The 18,476-nt window shown below is 42.2% G+C and overlaps 1 protein-coding gene across 1 annotated transcript in view; it reads right to left on the bottom strand.

Annotated features, from left to right (window-relative positions):
* LOC107623920 overlaps window positions 1-18,272 on the bottom strand; it is a 21,321-nt gene extending 3,049 nt beyond the window's left edge. Inside the window, exons 1-2 of the mRNA XM_016326322.2 lie at window positions 18,245-18,272; window positions 16,386-16,393 (exon numbers count right to left, since the gene is read on the bottom strand). Coding sequence (XP_016181808.2) covers window positions 16,386-16,393; window positions 18,245-18,272 — 36 coding nt within the window. The remainder of the gene's footprint in view (window positions 1-16,385; window positions 16,394-18,244) is intronic.

An 18,476-nucleotide genomic window follows, 5' to 3' on the forward strand; every position in this document is an offset into this window, starting at 1 on the left:
AGAGCTCGGAGAACAGGACGGCGGGTCGGCTGCGACGCTGGTCAGACGAAGGCGGTGATCCTCAAGACGGAGAGACAACGGAGCTTGAGGCGCAGTGAATCGTGCACGGCGGAGCTCGAGGCGCGGTGAAATGAGGACGGCGGAGTTCCAGCCGCAGTTAATCGCGGACGGCAGGAGATTGAAGAATTGTGAATGGTGGACGCTGTGTGAGTCTTGAGTGTGTGGGAGAAGAAGAATACAAAAGTGATGAGTGATGAGAGTAGATAATGTGAGTGGTGAATGAGAAAGTGATTTAGGGTTTGGTCGAGCTCATGTTTGCACTTTGCAACATGGAGAGCAGGAGAGGGAAGTCTTCTGTTGAATGCTGGGTCGGGTTTGCGTTTGGATATCCAGCTTTCTTGGATCTAGGCTAGGTTGTGGGCCGGGTCGTGACAGAAAAATGTAACGAAGGGATGATTTATGAGAAATTTTTCTTTGGTGGAAGATATCCAAGCAAATGAGGCAAATGTCATTTTCCATAATGCAATTTCATTAGATGATAAATGAAGATTACCATCATCGTCGTGGTGTGCATGTCGCCTCCATAAACGTCATTGTCAATCGAATCCGCTTTTGTTGCTATCTTCCTATGCAAACAACATCAAGTGTAGTTAAAAGTTGAAACACAAAAAAGTAGAGGAACTAAAAAATAACTAAGATCCGAGATATCGCAAGTGAACTAGCGAATTTGTTAAAGGGCTTAAACTTTTTGAAGGGTTAGGCTTTATCACCTCCAAATATGGAATCAAAATTGGAAGAGCTTCATTACATGTATTTCATTGGATTTAATGGGTGCATTAAGAATTCAAACGAAGGGTAAGTGTATCGCGTTCGTGTTCTTCGGCCCTGCGTTCTTGATTCCGAGATATGCCACCATGTTGAAGAAGCGCTTGTGCAGCTTAGGGGAAAATGCAAGAGAGGAAAAAAAATAAAGTTTGAGGATAATGGAAAGAAATATATAGAAATGAAATCATCTTTGAATTCAAAATTTAAACTTTTAAACAGTAAAAATTTGCATATTAAATATAAAAAAAGTGAGAAGGAATAAAAGGCACAAAGAAGAAGATAGATGAAGACAAAAGAAATTATTCTTGGTATCTGTTGTTGCCTGTGTGTTCGGGAAACAAGTCGGCTCTTGTGACGAACGATTGTCGAGTTGTCGCCTTTAATTTGATACTGAATTGTTGGTCTTGCTAATCCGATTTTTTTTTTTTTGACGGGGTATGAGGTGTGAGCAATGAAGATGGGAGGAGTGTACCTGCAAAGGCACTCTAATGCTTAAGTCAGTATTGTGTTCTAATCGTAAGAGAAGAAGATATTTTACCTCGCTTTTTGTATGTTGAGATCTTCGTTCGTTACTGTCCGAGCATTTAGCTCGGAATGGAGAGGATTGGTAACATATCCGATTATTGTACTGTTTGGTCGGACGTTATGATTGAAGTATTATTCGGTCGAGTTATACCTCATAAAAACCGAGCTGTAACATATGATACCGAGTTATAACTCGTATTTGTAACTGCCATATCATAGCCCCATGTTTAGCCTGAGGGGAGTTTTTAATGAAGCAGATTGAGCTTTTTTATGAGTTATAACTCGGTTGAATGAGTTAGCCACGGAACCCCCAATTCAACTTATTTCATTAAAAAATGTGTTTGGTTTTAGACGTGGGGAGTCATGTCCGCATCTGACTCATGAGAGAGAAAGATATTTAAAAAAATTAAAAGCTATTGTCATTTCCAATGCAACTTGCGCCGTTTGATTTCATTGAGGCAGCAGTTGCTGGAATTGAAATAGTTTTTGTTATGTGATTAATTGGATGGTTGGGCTCCAATTGAGACTTTGATTTGACTACATCTGACGCTTGGTTTTGCTATTTTGAAAACAGAATAAGTAAAAGAGGTATGCATGTTCTTTCTTTTTTTCTCTGAGTTATCATTTCCTACTTCTTCTCTCGGCTTTTCTTTTTGTGTCTGTACATGGGGTTTGAAAAGGAGAATAAGGGTAAGATTGACTGGTCGTATGACTGGGTGAATGATGCTGTGAAGTCTCGAGTGTCTCTGTTTGTTGATGAGACAACTGTTAAAGAGGTAGATATGTCTAAGATTGTTAGAATTGGGTCTGGGGTGCAAGTGGAGTTATTGCCATGTAGCAGTGATGATAGGGTTTATCATAGGGGGCAAGGGTTCGAATACTTCTACATGCATAGTTGTGTTCTAGAAGAGCTTAGGGTGAAGTTTCCTTTTACGGCGTTTGAGTGTCAGCTTTTAAAACAGCTAAACTGTGCAGCGCCACAACTTCATCCCAATGGTTGGGAGTTCTTACGATGCTTTGAAAATTTGATGGAGTTTCTTGAGGAAGAACCATCTGTAGACTTGTTCTTTTCTCTTTTTCAAGCTAAAGGAGTTTGGAAAGGAGGGTGGGTTAATCTGAATAGTACTCCGGGGTTTGGTATTGATGTGTGAGCATCTTTCCTATCTTTTCCTAGTGAATTTGCATTTAATTTGTTAACTTTTATCAAGAAATAATTATCTTTTAGCCACTATGGATGCTACTTTGAGTCGTTTGCAATTATATTTAAAATTTTAGGTAGTATTCGGATGGATTTGATGGAGTTTCTGCAGAAAAAGAAAAGAAACTAAGGAGCTGACCAGCGAGGAACGACGCGTACGCGTGCCTGACGCGTACGCGTGAAAAGCGAAGTTTCTTAGCGACGTGTGCGCGTACCTGACGCGTGCGTGTGACTCGCAGAAAAGACCATCGACGCGTACGCGTGACATGTGCCACGTGCAGAAAACGCAGAAAAAATGCTGGAGGCGATTTCTGGGCTGTTTTGATCTAGTTTCCAGCCCAGAAAACACAGATTAGAAGCTACAGAATGGATAAAACAAGTGGTCCCACCCATCAACTAAAGACTTGTTAATTAATTCTAATTTAAATTTAAATATTATTTTAAAATAGGAAAAGATATTATTTAGTTTTAAAAATTAGATTTTAAATTATTAGGATTAGATATAAAAAGGATTCCAATTAGTTAATTTTTCAATCCGTCTCAGAACACAACATTATTCCATTCCAATTTACAATCCTTATTTTTCTCTGAACCATGAGCAACTAAACCTCCACTGTTAAGGTTAGGAGCTCTGTCTATTTGTATGGATTGATTTTATTGCTTTTTCTATTTTAATTCATGTATGAATTTATAATTTAAGAATTGTTTTCGCTCTTTATCTTATGAATTTGGGTGGAACGGAAGTATGACCCTCTTTCTATTTGAGTTCTTGTATAACTTGGAAAAGCTCTTTACTTGCAGTTTGAAAACATATTCTCCTAAATTTTAATTATCTGGATTTAATGGGATACGTGACATATAATCCTTTTATTTTTGGGTAATTAGAGTTTTTGTGGCATATAAACTGGAATTTGATCATGCAGCTTCTAATTGGAATTAATTGACCAAGGAATTGGCAGTTAATGAATTTTAGAGGAGATTAGAAAGGTCTAAGGAATTAGGATCTAGTCACATATAGTTTGCCATGAATTAAATCTTACATGATTAAAATAAATTAATAAGAAAAGTCAATCCAGAAAATAGATAACTCTGAAGTCTTAACTGTTTCTCAATATTTTATTCCCAACTTATTCACCTGCCTATCTTCAAACATCTAAATTTATTAATTAATGCTTTTGAACTCTCAAACATTATTTTCTGTTTGCCTAACTAAGTAATTCAATTAACTATTGTTGCTTAGTCCTTCAATCCTCGTGGGATCGACCCTCACTCACCTGAGGTATTACTTGGTACAACCCGGTGCACTTGCCAGTTAGTTTGTGGGTTTTAAATTCCGCACCAAATTTTTGGCGCCGTTGCCGGGGATTGACTGTGATTAACAACTATCAGTTGTTTGATTGCTTAAATTAGGCATTTTAATTTTAATTTTATTTAAATTTTGTTTTATTATTTTCGAAAAAAAATCTAAATAAATAAATAGCACTAGTATTTTTCCTTAATTTCTGAAATTAAGTTTGGTGTCCCGTAGTAAGTTTTCTTTTAAAAATATTTTTTTTAAATACTAGTATTTTTCTTTGTTTAATTTTTGAATTTCTAGTTGACCTCTTTTTATTTATTTTTGAATTCTTCTTTTATTTTGATTCTTTATTTTATTTCTTCTCAAAAAAAAAAAAAGAATTCTGTTCTTTCTTCTTTGCTTTCCTTTTTACCACATGGTGCGTTTAATTCTTTTTATTGTTTTGTGCTAAGAAAAATAATGGAGAGAGATCACATGGGTTACTACTCACACCCAAGGAGTGATTCACATTATTGTGAATGGAGGAACTACTCAAATTTTGGTTAGCAAAGTCAAAACGAAAGAAACTTCAGTACTCCATATTCCAACTATCAAGAACCACCATCTCCATATTTTACCAAGAACCACCACCTCTCTACCCATATCAAGAACCATCATCTTTCTACCCACATCAAGAGCCACTATCTCCCTATTCATACCAAGAACCATCATCTTTTTACTCTTATCAAGAATCATCATCTCCTTCTTATTCATATCAAGAGCCACCATCTCCTTATTCATTTCAAATGCCATCAGATCTTGAGCTTCTCATGAAAGAATGCATACATGATATAAAGACAAGTGTCAAAAATGTAGAGAAACATGTGCAGTCAATTATCAAGTCACAGGAAGAGAAGCAAGCAAATTCCTTCCCAAGAGATATAATGCAAGATCCTATGGAAGAAAGTGAAGAAATCAATAAAAGGAGTTTATACTCCAGTGAATTAGAGAAATTTCCACCCTCACATATAGAAGAAGAGAAAGATGCAAAAACAAAGGAGGTTGATGCACCAACAAAGAAGGAAGATGCACAAACAAGGGAGGTTGCAAGGGATGAAGACAATTATGGGAATCTACACTCCAATGAAGCAGAGAGTGGCATAGAGGGTGAGTTTATTGAACCACCAATTCAAGAAGTTCTTGATGAAGGGTACACTCTAACCATCACACAACACCCATATATTGAAATCAAAGAAGTGAAGATAACCAAGGGAAGCACTGAAAAGGGGATTGTGACCAAGAAACCGAAGAAAATATATGTTCCGAGGGTTACCTGAAACTGGAGGTCGATCTCGGATAAGATCTTCTGTACTGGTCGGAGATGGCGTATCCGGCTGGCTGGTGGCGGCCGGAGCTGTTGTGTCTGACTTGTTGGACTTGCTGCACTGCTGATCCTTGGTCACTGGAGGGTGGGGGGTACCTGCAAGAGACTCCGATGCTTAAGTTAGTACGGGTATTAAGCAGGTTTTTAGTAGAATCAGAGTATGAGTTATACCTGGATGCTTCAGTGTATTTATAGTAGTTGTAGAGTGACCTTTTTAGATAAGATAAGTTAGTTATCCTATCTTATCTTATCTTTTGGCGAGGTCAGCTTATCTTCAATGGAACCGCCCTTATCTCTATAGGCTTGGACTGCCTTTAGATCTGGGTCGTATTCCTTGAGTTGGGCCCATTTTTCGGGCTTTCCTGTCGATTTGGACGAGCTCTTTTGGGAAGAGGTCGGATAGTCTGACCTGAAGAGGTCAGTCGCTTTGTCGCTGATGTTCCCGGGTCGGATAGCTCGACCCAGGGTATGAACAGTGCCCCTGCTCGAGCTCGGTCTTTCTTTTGGAGGTCGAGTCTTGGTTTTAGGATTCGATCCTTCTCGGGTGAAGCCGAACTCGAGCATTTTGTCGACTTCCTCTTTTGTAGAACTTTTTTGAATGTAGAACGTTTTCCTCCTAAAGCGCGTGCTTTTGTATTAGCGCCTTGTTATGGGGAACGTGTGAGGGTTTAATGCCCCAATTAATTTGGCATTAATTGCCCCGTTTCCCTTAACTTCTTTATTTTTGAACTTTACACTCAGGAAACAGTTTCTCTTCTTCACTCTTTCTTCGTAACTTCTCCCTTTACTCTCTCGCTTTCTGTTTCTAGCTTTGAGTCCATAGCTCCTTCCTACGACGCTTGCTTTGTTGCTGTTTTCGTGGAAGAGGGGTGATTCTGGATTTTGCCTTCCGTTTTTCTGCTTTCTTTTGCAGCTTTTCTCCCATTTTCCAGGTTTGGTTCTTCTTTCTTCCTTCCTTTACGCCATTTATTTTGAGAAAGTTTTGATTTTGGCTGGAGAAAGTTTGGATCTTTCTGCCTTTGCTTATGCCTGATCGTGGTATGTTCTATAGTTTCTTTGCCTCTTTGCATGATTTTTCGCTTTTCCTGTTGCTAGTGCTTTTGGTTTCGAAGCTTTGAGTGATAATTTTGTTTGATCCTAAAAAAGAAAGTATCTTTGACGCTTTCTACTTGTCGTGCTTCGATGTTTGGGGATGCATGCTTGTTCTTTACTGATAGACTGTATGAAGATAGTGGTTTTGATGACTTTCTGTGCTTTTTGCGTTTTGTCTTTCTCCTATGAAAATGCTCGCTGTTTGAGGTCTTCTATTCTTGTTTGAGAGATGCTGGAATGTAAGCGGTAGTTTTTTCCTGAAACTGTGCTTTGTTACTGCCTCCAAAGGATGCCCCAAGACTTTGGTTTAAGTCTTGGGGTTTTTCTTTCCTTTTTGTTCTTCTGTATCATATTAGTCGAGTTGTTTCACCCTTTGTCCGAGATGTTTTTTAGTAATCCATTCTTCTTTTCTTATTGTAGGATTAGTTGGTCTCATGTCTTCTCGCAATAACGTTGTAGAGATGTCTTCCCAGGTTCCTGAGGGCATGGCCGATTGGGTGGACTCAATGGTTCTTATGTGTGTCTCTTTAGTTGATTCCGAGTTTTGTGTGTAGCTTAGGCAGTTTCATAGGGTCTGTAGTAGTGCTGGTGATGAAAAGAATTATGAACTTGTACCTCCCTCTTCTGAAGAGAGAGTTTGTTTCTCTACTCGGGTTGTTAGAGATCGCCCTTATTTCTATGCTTATGACTTCTTCTTTGGTCAGCTGGGTATCACCCTCCCTTTTACTGAATTTGAGACCAACCTGTTATGGTCCTGTAATGTTGCTCCCTCTCAACTTCACCTTAATTCCTGGGGTTTCATGAAAATTTTTCAATTGTTGTGTGATGGTTTCAGTATTCCTGCCTCGCAATCTCTCTTCTTCTATCTATTTGTTTTGACGAAGCCTGGAGTAGTAAAAAAGAAGGCAGCTTGGGTCTCCTTTCGATCTTCCCAGGGGAAGAAAGTCTTCTCCATGTTTGACGAGTCGTTCGCGATTTTAAAAATTACTTTTTCAAGGTCCGAGCTGTTGAAGGAGCTCGGCCCTTTTTTCTGGATGAAAATGATGAGCCCGCCTTTCCCTTGGAATGGCAAAAAGATGTGAGAGTGTCCAGATACACGTGGAAGATGTTGGATGAAACTGAGCGAGCTTTTGTGACCGTCTTGGAAGAACACTAGGGTCAACCTCCCTATCTTGATACAAAGAAATTTTTAACCAATCCTTCTCTTCTTCAAACCGAGCTGGATATTTTGCGTTCCTGATTTTCCCTTTATTATCTGTTTATATTGCTTGTAAATGCCTCTCTGACTTGTAGCTTAATTTCTTACTGTTGTGTTTTATTTGCAGAGGCAATGAAGAATAATGAATCCATGAAGGCTTTTAAAAGAGCACAGAAGGCGACTGCTGCTAAAAACATCTCGGCCAAGGCGGCCGGGGAGGGATCTTCCCAAGTGCGTGTGAAGCCGTCCATGCTGAGTTCTCCTGGGGCGAGGAAGGTGATCCCCACTCTTCGAGTTCGTCTGGCTGACCCTCCACCAATTTTTGCCGCTCCTTCTGGCGCTCCTCCCAATAAGAAACAAAAAACGGCTGAGCCTTTCAACTTTGATGCTCCCGACTTCAATGTGATCGAATTCGTGGATCAGAAAATCGGTCCCTACGGTGCTCTTCCTATGGACGATGTGTCTATCCTTCGCCATCTGAAATTTATGGCCCGAAACAGTGTAAAAATAGCGTATATGGGGGCTGCTTTGTACCAAACTGCTCAGAATATTCCTCTCCATGCCACCAAAGAGTTTATGGAGGAGGCGAAGCAGGAGTTTGACCGGATGAAGGGCCTTAAAGAGGAGCTTGAGGTAAAGGTTGCCAAGTTGGAGAAGGATTTGGAGAACGAGAAGGCGAATTCTCTTGCTTTGGCAGCTTCTGTGCGGCTGGCCGAGGACACGGCACTGATGCATAAAGATAGCTACGTTACGTCTTATCGGGAGGTGATGCGTCTGAGGGGGGAGCTGGAGAGTGCCCGGGAAGATTACTTTGAGCTTCAGGATCATATCGTTGATAGCGTGACTGCTGCTTACGAGAACCTGAAGGAACAAGTTCGGGTTATTGCTCCCGAAGCCGACCTTACCCTCTTCAGCCTGGATAACGTTGTCAGGGATGGCAAGATTGTCCCTGATGACGAGGATGATGATGTTGAACCTCCCCCTGTGTCCTCTGCCAAAGTGTCGACTTCTTCAGCTCCTCCGGTTGTAGCCGATCTGGATTGCCAGATTCTGAACCGAGAGGATGGAACTGTGGATGCTGTGCCTATTCAGACTCGCCCTCCTTCTCCCCCTAATGATGCTGCCAAGAAGGCTCCCGATGTTTGCTGATTTCTCTCTGAACATTTGTGTAGCTGGCCCAGCTTGTGGGCTTTTAAACTCTTTATTGTTTTGTTAACTGCTGACACTTTCTAGTCGCTTGCCTAGCAACTTTTATTTTGAAAAACAAAGGTAGCTTTCTAGCTTTTTGAGGTAGTTTTGGTGGCCTCTGAAGCTTTTTATCTTTTGTAGATTATATCACGCTTTTTTGCATTTAACTTGGTATCTCTTCTGGTTTTTGAGAGTGTTGGAATCTTGCGGCTCGGCCTCTTTGGATTGCTTTGTACTTATTGTTTGTAGCTTGGATCCTTTGAGGTTGTGGCTGTGTGGGTCCAACTTGTTTTTCGGTTTTCTCGCTTTTGCTTGTATCTTTAGCACTTTCATAACCGATTTCTTTATGTTAGTCCTCTTTTCCAGTTATTTTTGTAGTCCTCTTTTTTGAATCTTTGCCAGATCTCTTTTTAAGGACTACTTTTATAACTTGGTTTTTGTAGGAGGCCGACTTCTTTACGTCGTTCTCTTCTAAGTTATTTTTGTAATCCTATTTCTTGGACCTTTGTCAGGTCTCTTTCAGGGATTACTTTTATAACTTGTTTTGTAGGAGGCCGACTTCTTTACGTCGTCCTCTTCTAAGTTATTTTTGTAATCCTCTTTCTTGGACCTTTGTCAGGTCTCTTTCAGGGATTACTTTTATAACTTGTTTTGTAGGAGGCCGACTTCTTTACGTCGTCTTCTTCTAAGTTATTTTTGTAATCCTCTTTCTTGGACCTTTGTCAGGTCTCTTGCAGGGATTACTTTTATAACTTGTTTTGTAGGAGGCCGACTTCTTTACGTCGTCCTCTTCTAAGTTATTTTGTAATCCTCTTTCTTGGATCTTTATCAGATCTCTTTCAGGGATTACTTCTATAACTTTTTCATTTTGGGCTGACTTTGTTATGTCGGGCCCTTCTAAGTTAAAGTAATCCTCTTTAATAGGGTTGGGCATACCTCTTTCCAAGGTTTACTTGTAACTTGGGTTGACTTGGTCCGACTACTTTACGTCGGCCAGTCTTTAAGTTATTATTTAACAATCCATAAGACCTCGTCAGGTTCTTTTTCGGATCACTTTCAATAACTTCTTACATTATTCTGTGTTCATCTTTGCCGATTTGTAGAAGGTGGTTGCTATCTTTAGATCGTCTTTTAGGTGAATCGCGTTTTCACCTTTATCGGACGATTGTCTTTATCGTGATCGTGCAGTAAAGTTGCTTTTCACTTTATGCCGATCTGTTGCTTTATAATCGGACGATGAATGCTTCAGATTAATGCGTCTTGAAAACTTGTAAAATATCTAAAATATATTTTATTAAAGGAAATTGCAAATATATACATGTGGGAATTTTTCATCCCTTTAAGTCGGATAGTGTCTGAGTCTCAACTTGGTGCCTCATTAAAAAACCTTTTCAGGAAAAAGAGTGCATCCAGTAGTGAGATCTTTACTTTTTCTAGCTGTAGTAACTTCTTAGGTTGCAGGCGTGCCATGATCTGGGAAGCTCTCGTCCATTGAGTTCGGACAGTCTGTAGTAGCCCTTCCCAAGTACTTCTACGACTCGGTAGGGTCCTTTCCAGTTTGCTGCCAACTTTCCTTCTCCTGGTCGAGTTGTTCCAATATCATTTCGGATTAGGATGAGATCATTTTCTGTGAAACTTCTCGGCACTACCCTTTGATTATATTTGGAAGCCAGTCGACGCTTTAGTGCTTCTTCCCTGATCCGAGCTCTTTCTTGGATTTCAGGTAGTAGGTCGAGCTCTTCCCTTTGAAGTTGGGAATTTGCTCCCTCATTATAATGAACCATTCTAGGCGATCCTTCCTCAATCTCTACTGGAATCATTGCCTCTATTCTGTATGCTAACCGGAAGGGGGATTCCTTTGTGGTGGAGTGTGGCGTCGTTCGATACGCCCATAGAACTTGTGGAAGCTCTTCTGCCCAAGCTCCCTTTGCGTCTTGTAATCTCCGTTTTAACCCGGCCAATATGACTTTGTTGGCAGCTTCAGCCTGTCCATTGGCTTGCGGATGTTCCACGGAGGTGTACTGGTGCTTTATGTTTAAGTCGGCTACTAACTTTCTGAAGCCTGCTTCTGTGAATTGAGTGCCATTGTCTGTGGTGATGGAGTGCGGAACCCCGAACCTTGTGACAATGTTTCTATATAGGAATTTCCGGCTTCTTTGAGCAGTGGCGTTGGCTAGGGGCTCTGCCTCGATCCACTTTGTGAAATAGTCTACCCCTACTATGAGGAATTTAACTTGTCCTGATCCCTGGGGGAAGGGTCCGAGAAGATCAAGTCCCCATTTTGCAAACGGCCAAGGCGAAGTTACACTGATGAGCTCTTCTGGCGGAGCGATGTGAAAGTTGGCATGTTTCTGACATGGTGGGCATGTCTTTACAAATTCTGTAGCTTCTTTCTGTAGAGTTGGCCAATAAAATCCCGCCTGGAGTACTTTTTTGGCGAGAGCTCGTGCTCCAAGATGATTGCTGCAAATGCCGCCGTGTACTTCTTCTAGCACTTCCTTTATGTTGTTGGTCGGCACACATTTTAGTAATGGTATTGAGATCCCTCTTTTGTACAGGATGTTGTTTATGATAGTGTAGTACTGTGCCTCCCTTTTTAACCTCTTTGCCTCCTTTTCTTCTGTAGGGAGTGTTTCTGTTTTGAGGTAGTTAATTATGGGGGTCATCCATCCTTGGTCCTGACTTGTTATGGCTAGGACTCTTTCCTCTTCCAAGATTGACGGGTTCTGTAGCATTTCCTAGATGAGGCTTCTATTGTTGCCCCCTGGTTTGGTGCTGGCTAGTTTCGAGAGTGCGTCAGCTCGGGCATTTTGTTCGCGGGGTATGTGGCGGATCTTATATTCCCCGAGTTGTCCAAGCTGTTCTTTGGTTTTATCCAAATATTTTTTCATGGTGGGATCTTTGGCTTGGTAGCTCCCTGTTATCTGTGAGTTGACTACTTGTGAATCGCTGTAAATGTTGAGTTTTTGAGCTCCAACCTCTTTAGCCAGCTTCGAACCAGCTAATAACGCTTCATATTCCGCCTGATTGTTTGAGGCTAGGAACCCAAATTTAAGGGAGAGCTCAACTTGGGTTCCTTGGTTGCTTTCTATTATCACACCTGCGCTGCTTCTAGTTTTATTTGAAGAACCGTCCACAAAGAGATTCCATTCTGTGGAGATTTCCGGGGCATCTGTGAATTCTGCGATGAAGTCAGCCAGATACTGTGATTTGATGGCCGTCCAAGCTTCATATTGGAGGTCGAACTCGGATAACTCGACTGCCCATTGTAAAATTCTGCCTGCTAAATCTGTTTTCTGCAATATTCCTTTTATGGGCTGGTTAGTTCGAACCTTAATTGTGTGAGTCTGGAAGTACGGGCGAAGTCGTCGAGATGTTAGAACGAGAGTATAGGCAAACTTTTCTATTTTCTGGTAGTTCAACTCGGATCCCTGTAGCGCTTTACTAATGAAGTAGATGGGTTGTTGCCCACTTTCGTCTTCTTTGACTAGTGCTGAGGCTATTGCCCGGTTTTCTACTGCGAGATATAATATGAGCGGTTCTCCTTTTCGTGGCCGAGATAGGATAGGTGGCCGTCCTAAGAAATCCTTGAAGTCTTGGAAGGCTTGTTCACATTCTGTTGTCCATTCGAACTGCTTTCCCTTTCTTAAAGTAGCATAGAAGGGGAGAGATCTTATCGCTGATCCTGCTAAGAACCTGGATAGGACGGCCAATCTCTCGTTGAGTTGCTGTACTTCTTTGACACAGGTTGGGCTTTTCATGTTGAGTATGGCTTGACATTCATCCGGATTTGCTTCAATTCCTCTTTGTGTGAGCATGAAACCTAAAAATTTGCCCGCTTCTACTGCAAAGGTGCATTTTGCGGGATTGAGTCACATGTCATGCTTCCTTATAGTGTCAAACACTTGAGCCAGGTCGGATAACAATGTCTCTTCACTTTGTGTCTTTATCAACATGTCGTCCACATAGACTTCCATGATTTTCCCGATGTGATCTGAGAAGACTATTCATTAGCCTTTGATAAGTAGCTCCCGCATTCTTGAGACCGAAAGGCATCACAATGTAGCAGTAGTTTGCTTTTGGCGTTAAAAACGAGGTCTTTTCTTGATCTGGTGGATACATGGGAATTTGGTTGTATCCCGAATATGCATCCATAAACGAGATGTATCTATATCCGGAGGAAGCATCGACCAGAGCGTCGATACTTAGGAGTGGGTAAGGATCTTTTGGGCAGGCTTTGTTGAGATCGGTGTAATCGGTGCACATTCGCCACTTCCCATTTGATTTTCCCACCAAGACGATGTTGGCTAGCCATAGTGGGTACTTGACCTCTCTTATGAATCCTGCCTCCAGTAATGCTTGTACCTGTTCTTCCACAGCTTGGGATCGCTCTGGCCCAACTTTTCTTCGTCTTTGCTGTACCGGCCGAGATCCTAGATAGACTGCCAACTTGTGGCACATTAGCTTGGGGTCTATGCCTGGCATGTCTGCGGCTTTCCATGCGAAGAGATCGACATTATCTCGTAAGAATTGTACTTGTTCATACCCTGGGTCGAGCTACCCGACCCGGGATGATTGGCGATAAAGCGACCAACCTCTTCAGGTCAGACTACCCGACCTCTTCTAGAAGAGCTCGGCCAAATCGACAGAAAAGCCCAATAAAGGGCCCAAATAGAGGAACACGACCCAAATCCAAAGGCAAATCCCAGCCTACAGAGATAAAGGCAGTTCCCTTGAAGATAAGCTGACTTCATCCAAAACAGGACAAGATAAGATAAGATAACTAACTTATCTTATCAGAAAGGTCAGCCCACACTACTATAAATACACTGGAGCACCCAGGTATAACTCATACTCTGATTCTACTAAAAAAACCTGCTTAATACCCATGCTAACTTAAGCATCGGAGTCTCTTGCAGGTAACCCCCACCCTCTGGTGGCCAAGGATCAGCAGTGTAGCAAGTCCAACAAGTCAGACACAACAGCTCCGGCCGCCACAGGCCGGCCGGACACGCTATCTCTGACCAGTACAGGAAATCTCATCCGAGATCGACCTACAGTTTCAGGTAACCCTCGGAACATTGGCGCCGTTGCCGGGGAACCTGGAAGTCATCCCATCACCATGGCGGACAACCATAACAACGACCACGATTCGGGTCTGGAAGAGAGAACACCGCACAAGAACGCGGATGTCACGCTACAAGACACTCCAGAAATCAACAAAGACAAAGACTCGCCAAATTCAGGGGCAATAGAAGCGCTCCTAGATCGCCTAAAACAACTGGAAAAAGAAACTCAACAACAACGGGAAATCGGAAGGGATCTACAAAGAGAGATGCAGTAACGTCGGGAGTTGGAAGAAAAACTACAGCAATTAGAAGCCGATCTCAAATTAAAAACCCCTCGGGCCAATTTCGAAGAAAATTCACGCAAAGAGCAAGACCCGTTCACCAGGGAAATCATGAAAACCAAAATTCCAAAAGACTTCAAACTCCCGGATATGACCCTGTATGATGGCACCACGGATCCCAACCACCACCTCAGTAACTTCAGAAGCAGAATGTACCTCACCGACGCCCCAGATGCTGTTCGCTGCAAAGTCTTCCCAACAACTCTCACAAAGACAGCCATTCGATGGTTCGACAACCTACCCCCAAGTATTCGACACCATAAGGAAGCATGACATGCGACTCAATCCAACAAAATGCACCTTTGCGGTAGAAGCAGGCAAATTCTTAGGTTTCATGCTCACACAAAGAGGAATTGAAGCAAATCCAAACAAATGTCAGGCCATACTCAACATGAAGAGCCCAACCTGTGTCAAAGAAGTACAGTAACTCAACGGGAGATTGGCAGCCCTATCCCGATTCTTAGCAGGAGCCGCGATAAGATCTCTCCCCTTCTATGCTACTTTAAGAAAGGGAAGGCAGTTCGAGTGGACGACAGCATGTGAGCAAGCCTTCCAAGACTTTAAAAAGTTCTTAGAACAACCACCTATCCTCTCCCGACCACGAAAAGGAGAACCACTCATATTATATCTCGCAGTAGGAAGCCGGGCAGTAGCGTCAGCACTAATCAGAGAAGACGAAAATGGACAACAACCCGTCTACTTCATTAGTAAAGCACTACAGGGATCCGAGCTGAACTATCAGAAAATAGAAAAATTTGCATATACTCTCATTCTAACATCTAGACGACTCCGCCCTTACTTCCAGGCCCACACCATCAAAGTTCGCACTAACCAGCCCTTAAAAGGAATATTGCAGAAAACAGATTTAGCAGGTAGAATTCTACAATGGGCAGTCGAGCTGTCAGAGTTTGACCTCCAATATGAAGCTCGGACGGCCATTAAGTCACAATATCTGGCTGACTTTATCGCAGAATTCACAGATGCCCTGGAAACCCTCACAAAGTGGAATCTCTATGTGGACGGTTCTTCAAATAAAACTGGAAGCGGCGCAGGAGTGATAATAGAAAGCAACCAGGGAACCCAAGTTGAGCTCTTCCTCAAGTTCGGGTTCCCGGCTTCAAATAACCAGGCAGAATACGAAGCAGTGCTAGCTGGTTTGAAGTTGGCTGAAGAGGTTGGAGCTCGGAAACTCAACATCTACAGCGATTCGCAAGTTGTCACATCACAAATAACAGGGAGCTACCAAGCCAAAGATCCCACCATGAAAAGGTATTTGGATAAGACCAAGCAACAACTCGGACAAATCGGGGAATATAAGATATACCACATGCCCCGAGAACAAAATGCCCGAGCTGACGCACTCTCGAAACTAGCCAGCACCAAACCAGGGGACAACAATAGAAGCCTCATCCAGGAAATGTTACAGAACCCGTCAATCTCGGAAGAGAAAAAAGTCCTAGCCATAACAAGCCAGGACCAAGGATGGATGACTCCTATAATTAACTACCTCAGAGCAGGAACACTCCCCACAGAAGAAAAAGAGGCAAAAAGGCTAAAAAGGGAGGCACAGTACTACACCATTATAAACAACATCCTGTACAAAAGAGGGATCTCAGTACCATTACTGAAATGTGTACCGACCTCCCACACAAAGGAAGTGTTAGAAGAAGTACACGGCGGCATTTGTGGCAATCATCTCGGAGCACGAGCTCTCGCCAAAAAAGTGCTCCGGGCGGGGTTTTATTAGCCAACTCTATAGAAAGAAGCTACAGAATTTGTAAAGAAATGCCCACCATGTCAAAAACATGCCAACTTTCACATCGCCCCGCCAGAAGAGCTCATCAGCATAACTTCCCCTTGGCCATTTGCCAGGTGGGGGCTCGACCTTCTTGGCCCCTTCCCCTAGGGGTCAGGACAAGTTAAATTTCTCATAGTAGGGGTAGACTATTTTACAAAGTGGATCGAGGCAGAGCCCCTAGCCAACGCTACCGCTCAAAGAAGCCGGAAATTCCTATATAGAAACATCGTCACAAGGTTCGGGGTTCCATATTCAATAACCACAGATAATGGCACTCAATTCACAGATGCAGGCTTCAGAAAACTAGTAGCCGACTTAAATATAAAACATCAATACACCTCCGTGGAACATCCACAAGCCAATGGACAGGCCGAAGCTGCCAACAAAGTCATATTGGTCGGATTAAAATGGAGATTACAAGATGCAAAAGGAGCTTGGGCAGAAGAGCTTCCACAGGTCCTATGGGCATATCGAACGACGCCACACTCCACCACGAAGGAATCCCCCTTCCGTTTAGCATACGGAATAGAGGCAATGATTCCAGTAGAAATTGAGGAAGGATCGCCTAAAGTAGTTCATTACAATGAGGGAGCAAACTCTCAACTTCAGAGGGAAGAGCTTGACCTACTACCTGAAATCCAAGAAAGAGCTCGGATCAGGGAAGAAGCTCTAAAGCGCCGAATGGCTTCCAAATATAATCAAAGGGTAGTGCCAAGAAGTTTCACAGAAAACGATCTCATCCTAATCCGAAATGATATCGGAACAACTCGACCAGGAGAAGGAAAACTGGCAGCAAACTGGAAAGGACCCTACCGAGTTGTAGAAGTACTGGGGAAGGGCTACTACAGAGTGTCCGAACTCGATGGACGAGAGCTTCCCAGATCATGGCACGCTTGAAACCTAAGAAGGTACTACAGTTAGGAAGGTAACAGATCTCATTATTGGATGCACTCTTTTTCCTGAAAAGGTTTTTTGATGAGGCACCAAGCTGAGACCCAAACACTATCCGACTTAAAGGGATGAAAAAATTCCCACATATATATATTTGCACTTTTACTTTGAATAAAGTTTATTTAGATATTCTACAAAGAATTCAAGACGCATTAATCTGAAGAATTCATCATCCGATTATAAAGCGACAGGTGGGCAGAAAGTGAAAAACAATTTCACTGCACGACCACGATAAAAATAAACCGTCCGATAAAGGTGAAAGCGCGATTCACCCAAAGGACGATCCAAAGATGCCAACCACTTTCTACAAATCGGCAAAGATGAACACAGAATAATGTAAGAAGTTATCGAAAGCAATCCAAAATAGAACCTGACGATGTCTTACGGATAGCTAAAATAATAACTTAAAGACTGGCCGACGTCCAGAAGTCGGACCAAGTCAACCCAAGTTATAAGTAAACCCTGGAAAGAGGTCTGGCCAACTCTATTAAAGAGGATTACTTTAACTTAGAAGGGCTCGACCTAACAAAGTCAGCCCAAAATAAAAAGGTTATAAAAGTAATCCCTGAAAGAGACCTGACAAAGGTCCAAGAAAGAGGATTACAAAAATAACCTAGAGAGAGATCGACCTAAAGAAGTCGGTCTCCTACAACGGAAAGTTATAAAAGTAATCACTGAAAGAGACCTGACAAAGGTCCAAGAAAGAGGATTACGAAGTAACTTAGAAGAGATCGACATAAAGAAGTCGGTCTCCTACAACGGAAAGTTATAAAAGTAATCCCTGAAAGAGACCTGACAAAGGTCCAAGAAAGAGGATTACGAAGTAACTTAGAAGAAATCGACATAAAGAAGTCGTTCTCCTACAACGGAAAGTTATAAAAGTAATCCCTGAAAAAGACCTGACAAAGGTCCAAGAAAGAGGATTACGAAGTAACTTAGAAGAAATCGACATGAAGAAGTCGGTCTCCCACAAACCGGTTATAAAAGTAATCTCTAAAAGAGACCTGACCAAGGTCCAAAAAAGAAGATTACTTTAAATAATTGAAAAAGATTGACATCGGTCAACTACTTGGAAATGGGCAAAGAAGTCGGGCATGGATTGCTAAATCGGATCCATGCATCGACAACAAACCAGTTCAAAGAAGCTAAGCAAACAAGCCCTCAAAGAAGCTAAGACAGGCGCAAGCAAGTGTGACATAAAAGCCTTAGGGTCAGACCCAAAAGCTCAGAAACTATTCGTTGTGTTTTTAAATAATGTTGCTAAACAAGCAACCAGAAAGAATGTCAACAAAATAAACCAAAGAGTTTTAAAGCCCACAAGCCGGGCCAACTACAAAAATATCCAAAGTAAATCAGCTAAAGGTCAGAAGGTTTCTTAGCAGCATCAGTCTGAGGAGAAGGAGGGCGAGCCTGGAGAGGAACAGCATCCACAGTACCATCGTCCCGGTTTAAAATCTGACAGTCAGGATCAGAAGCGGGAGGGTCGACCTTGGCAGGAGGAACAGTAGGCGCTGACACCTTGGCAGAAGACACAAGGAGGGGATCGACCTCATCATCATCATCCCCATCATCAGGGACAATCTTGCCATCCCTGACAATGTTGTCCAGGCTAAAGGAAGTGAGATCGGCCT

The sequence above is a fragment of the Arachis ipaensis genome, chromosome B10, assembly GCF_000816755.2.
Source record: "Arachis ipaensis cultivar K30076 chromosome B10, Araip1.1, whole genome shotgun sequence".
Classification (NCBI taxonomy): domain Eukaryota; kingdom Viridiplantae; phylum Streptophyta; class Magnoliopsida; order Fabales; family Fabaceae; genus Arachis; species Arachis ipaensis.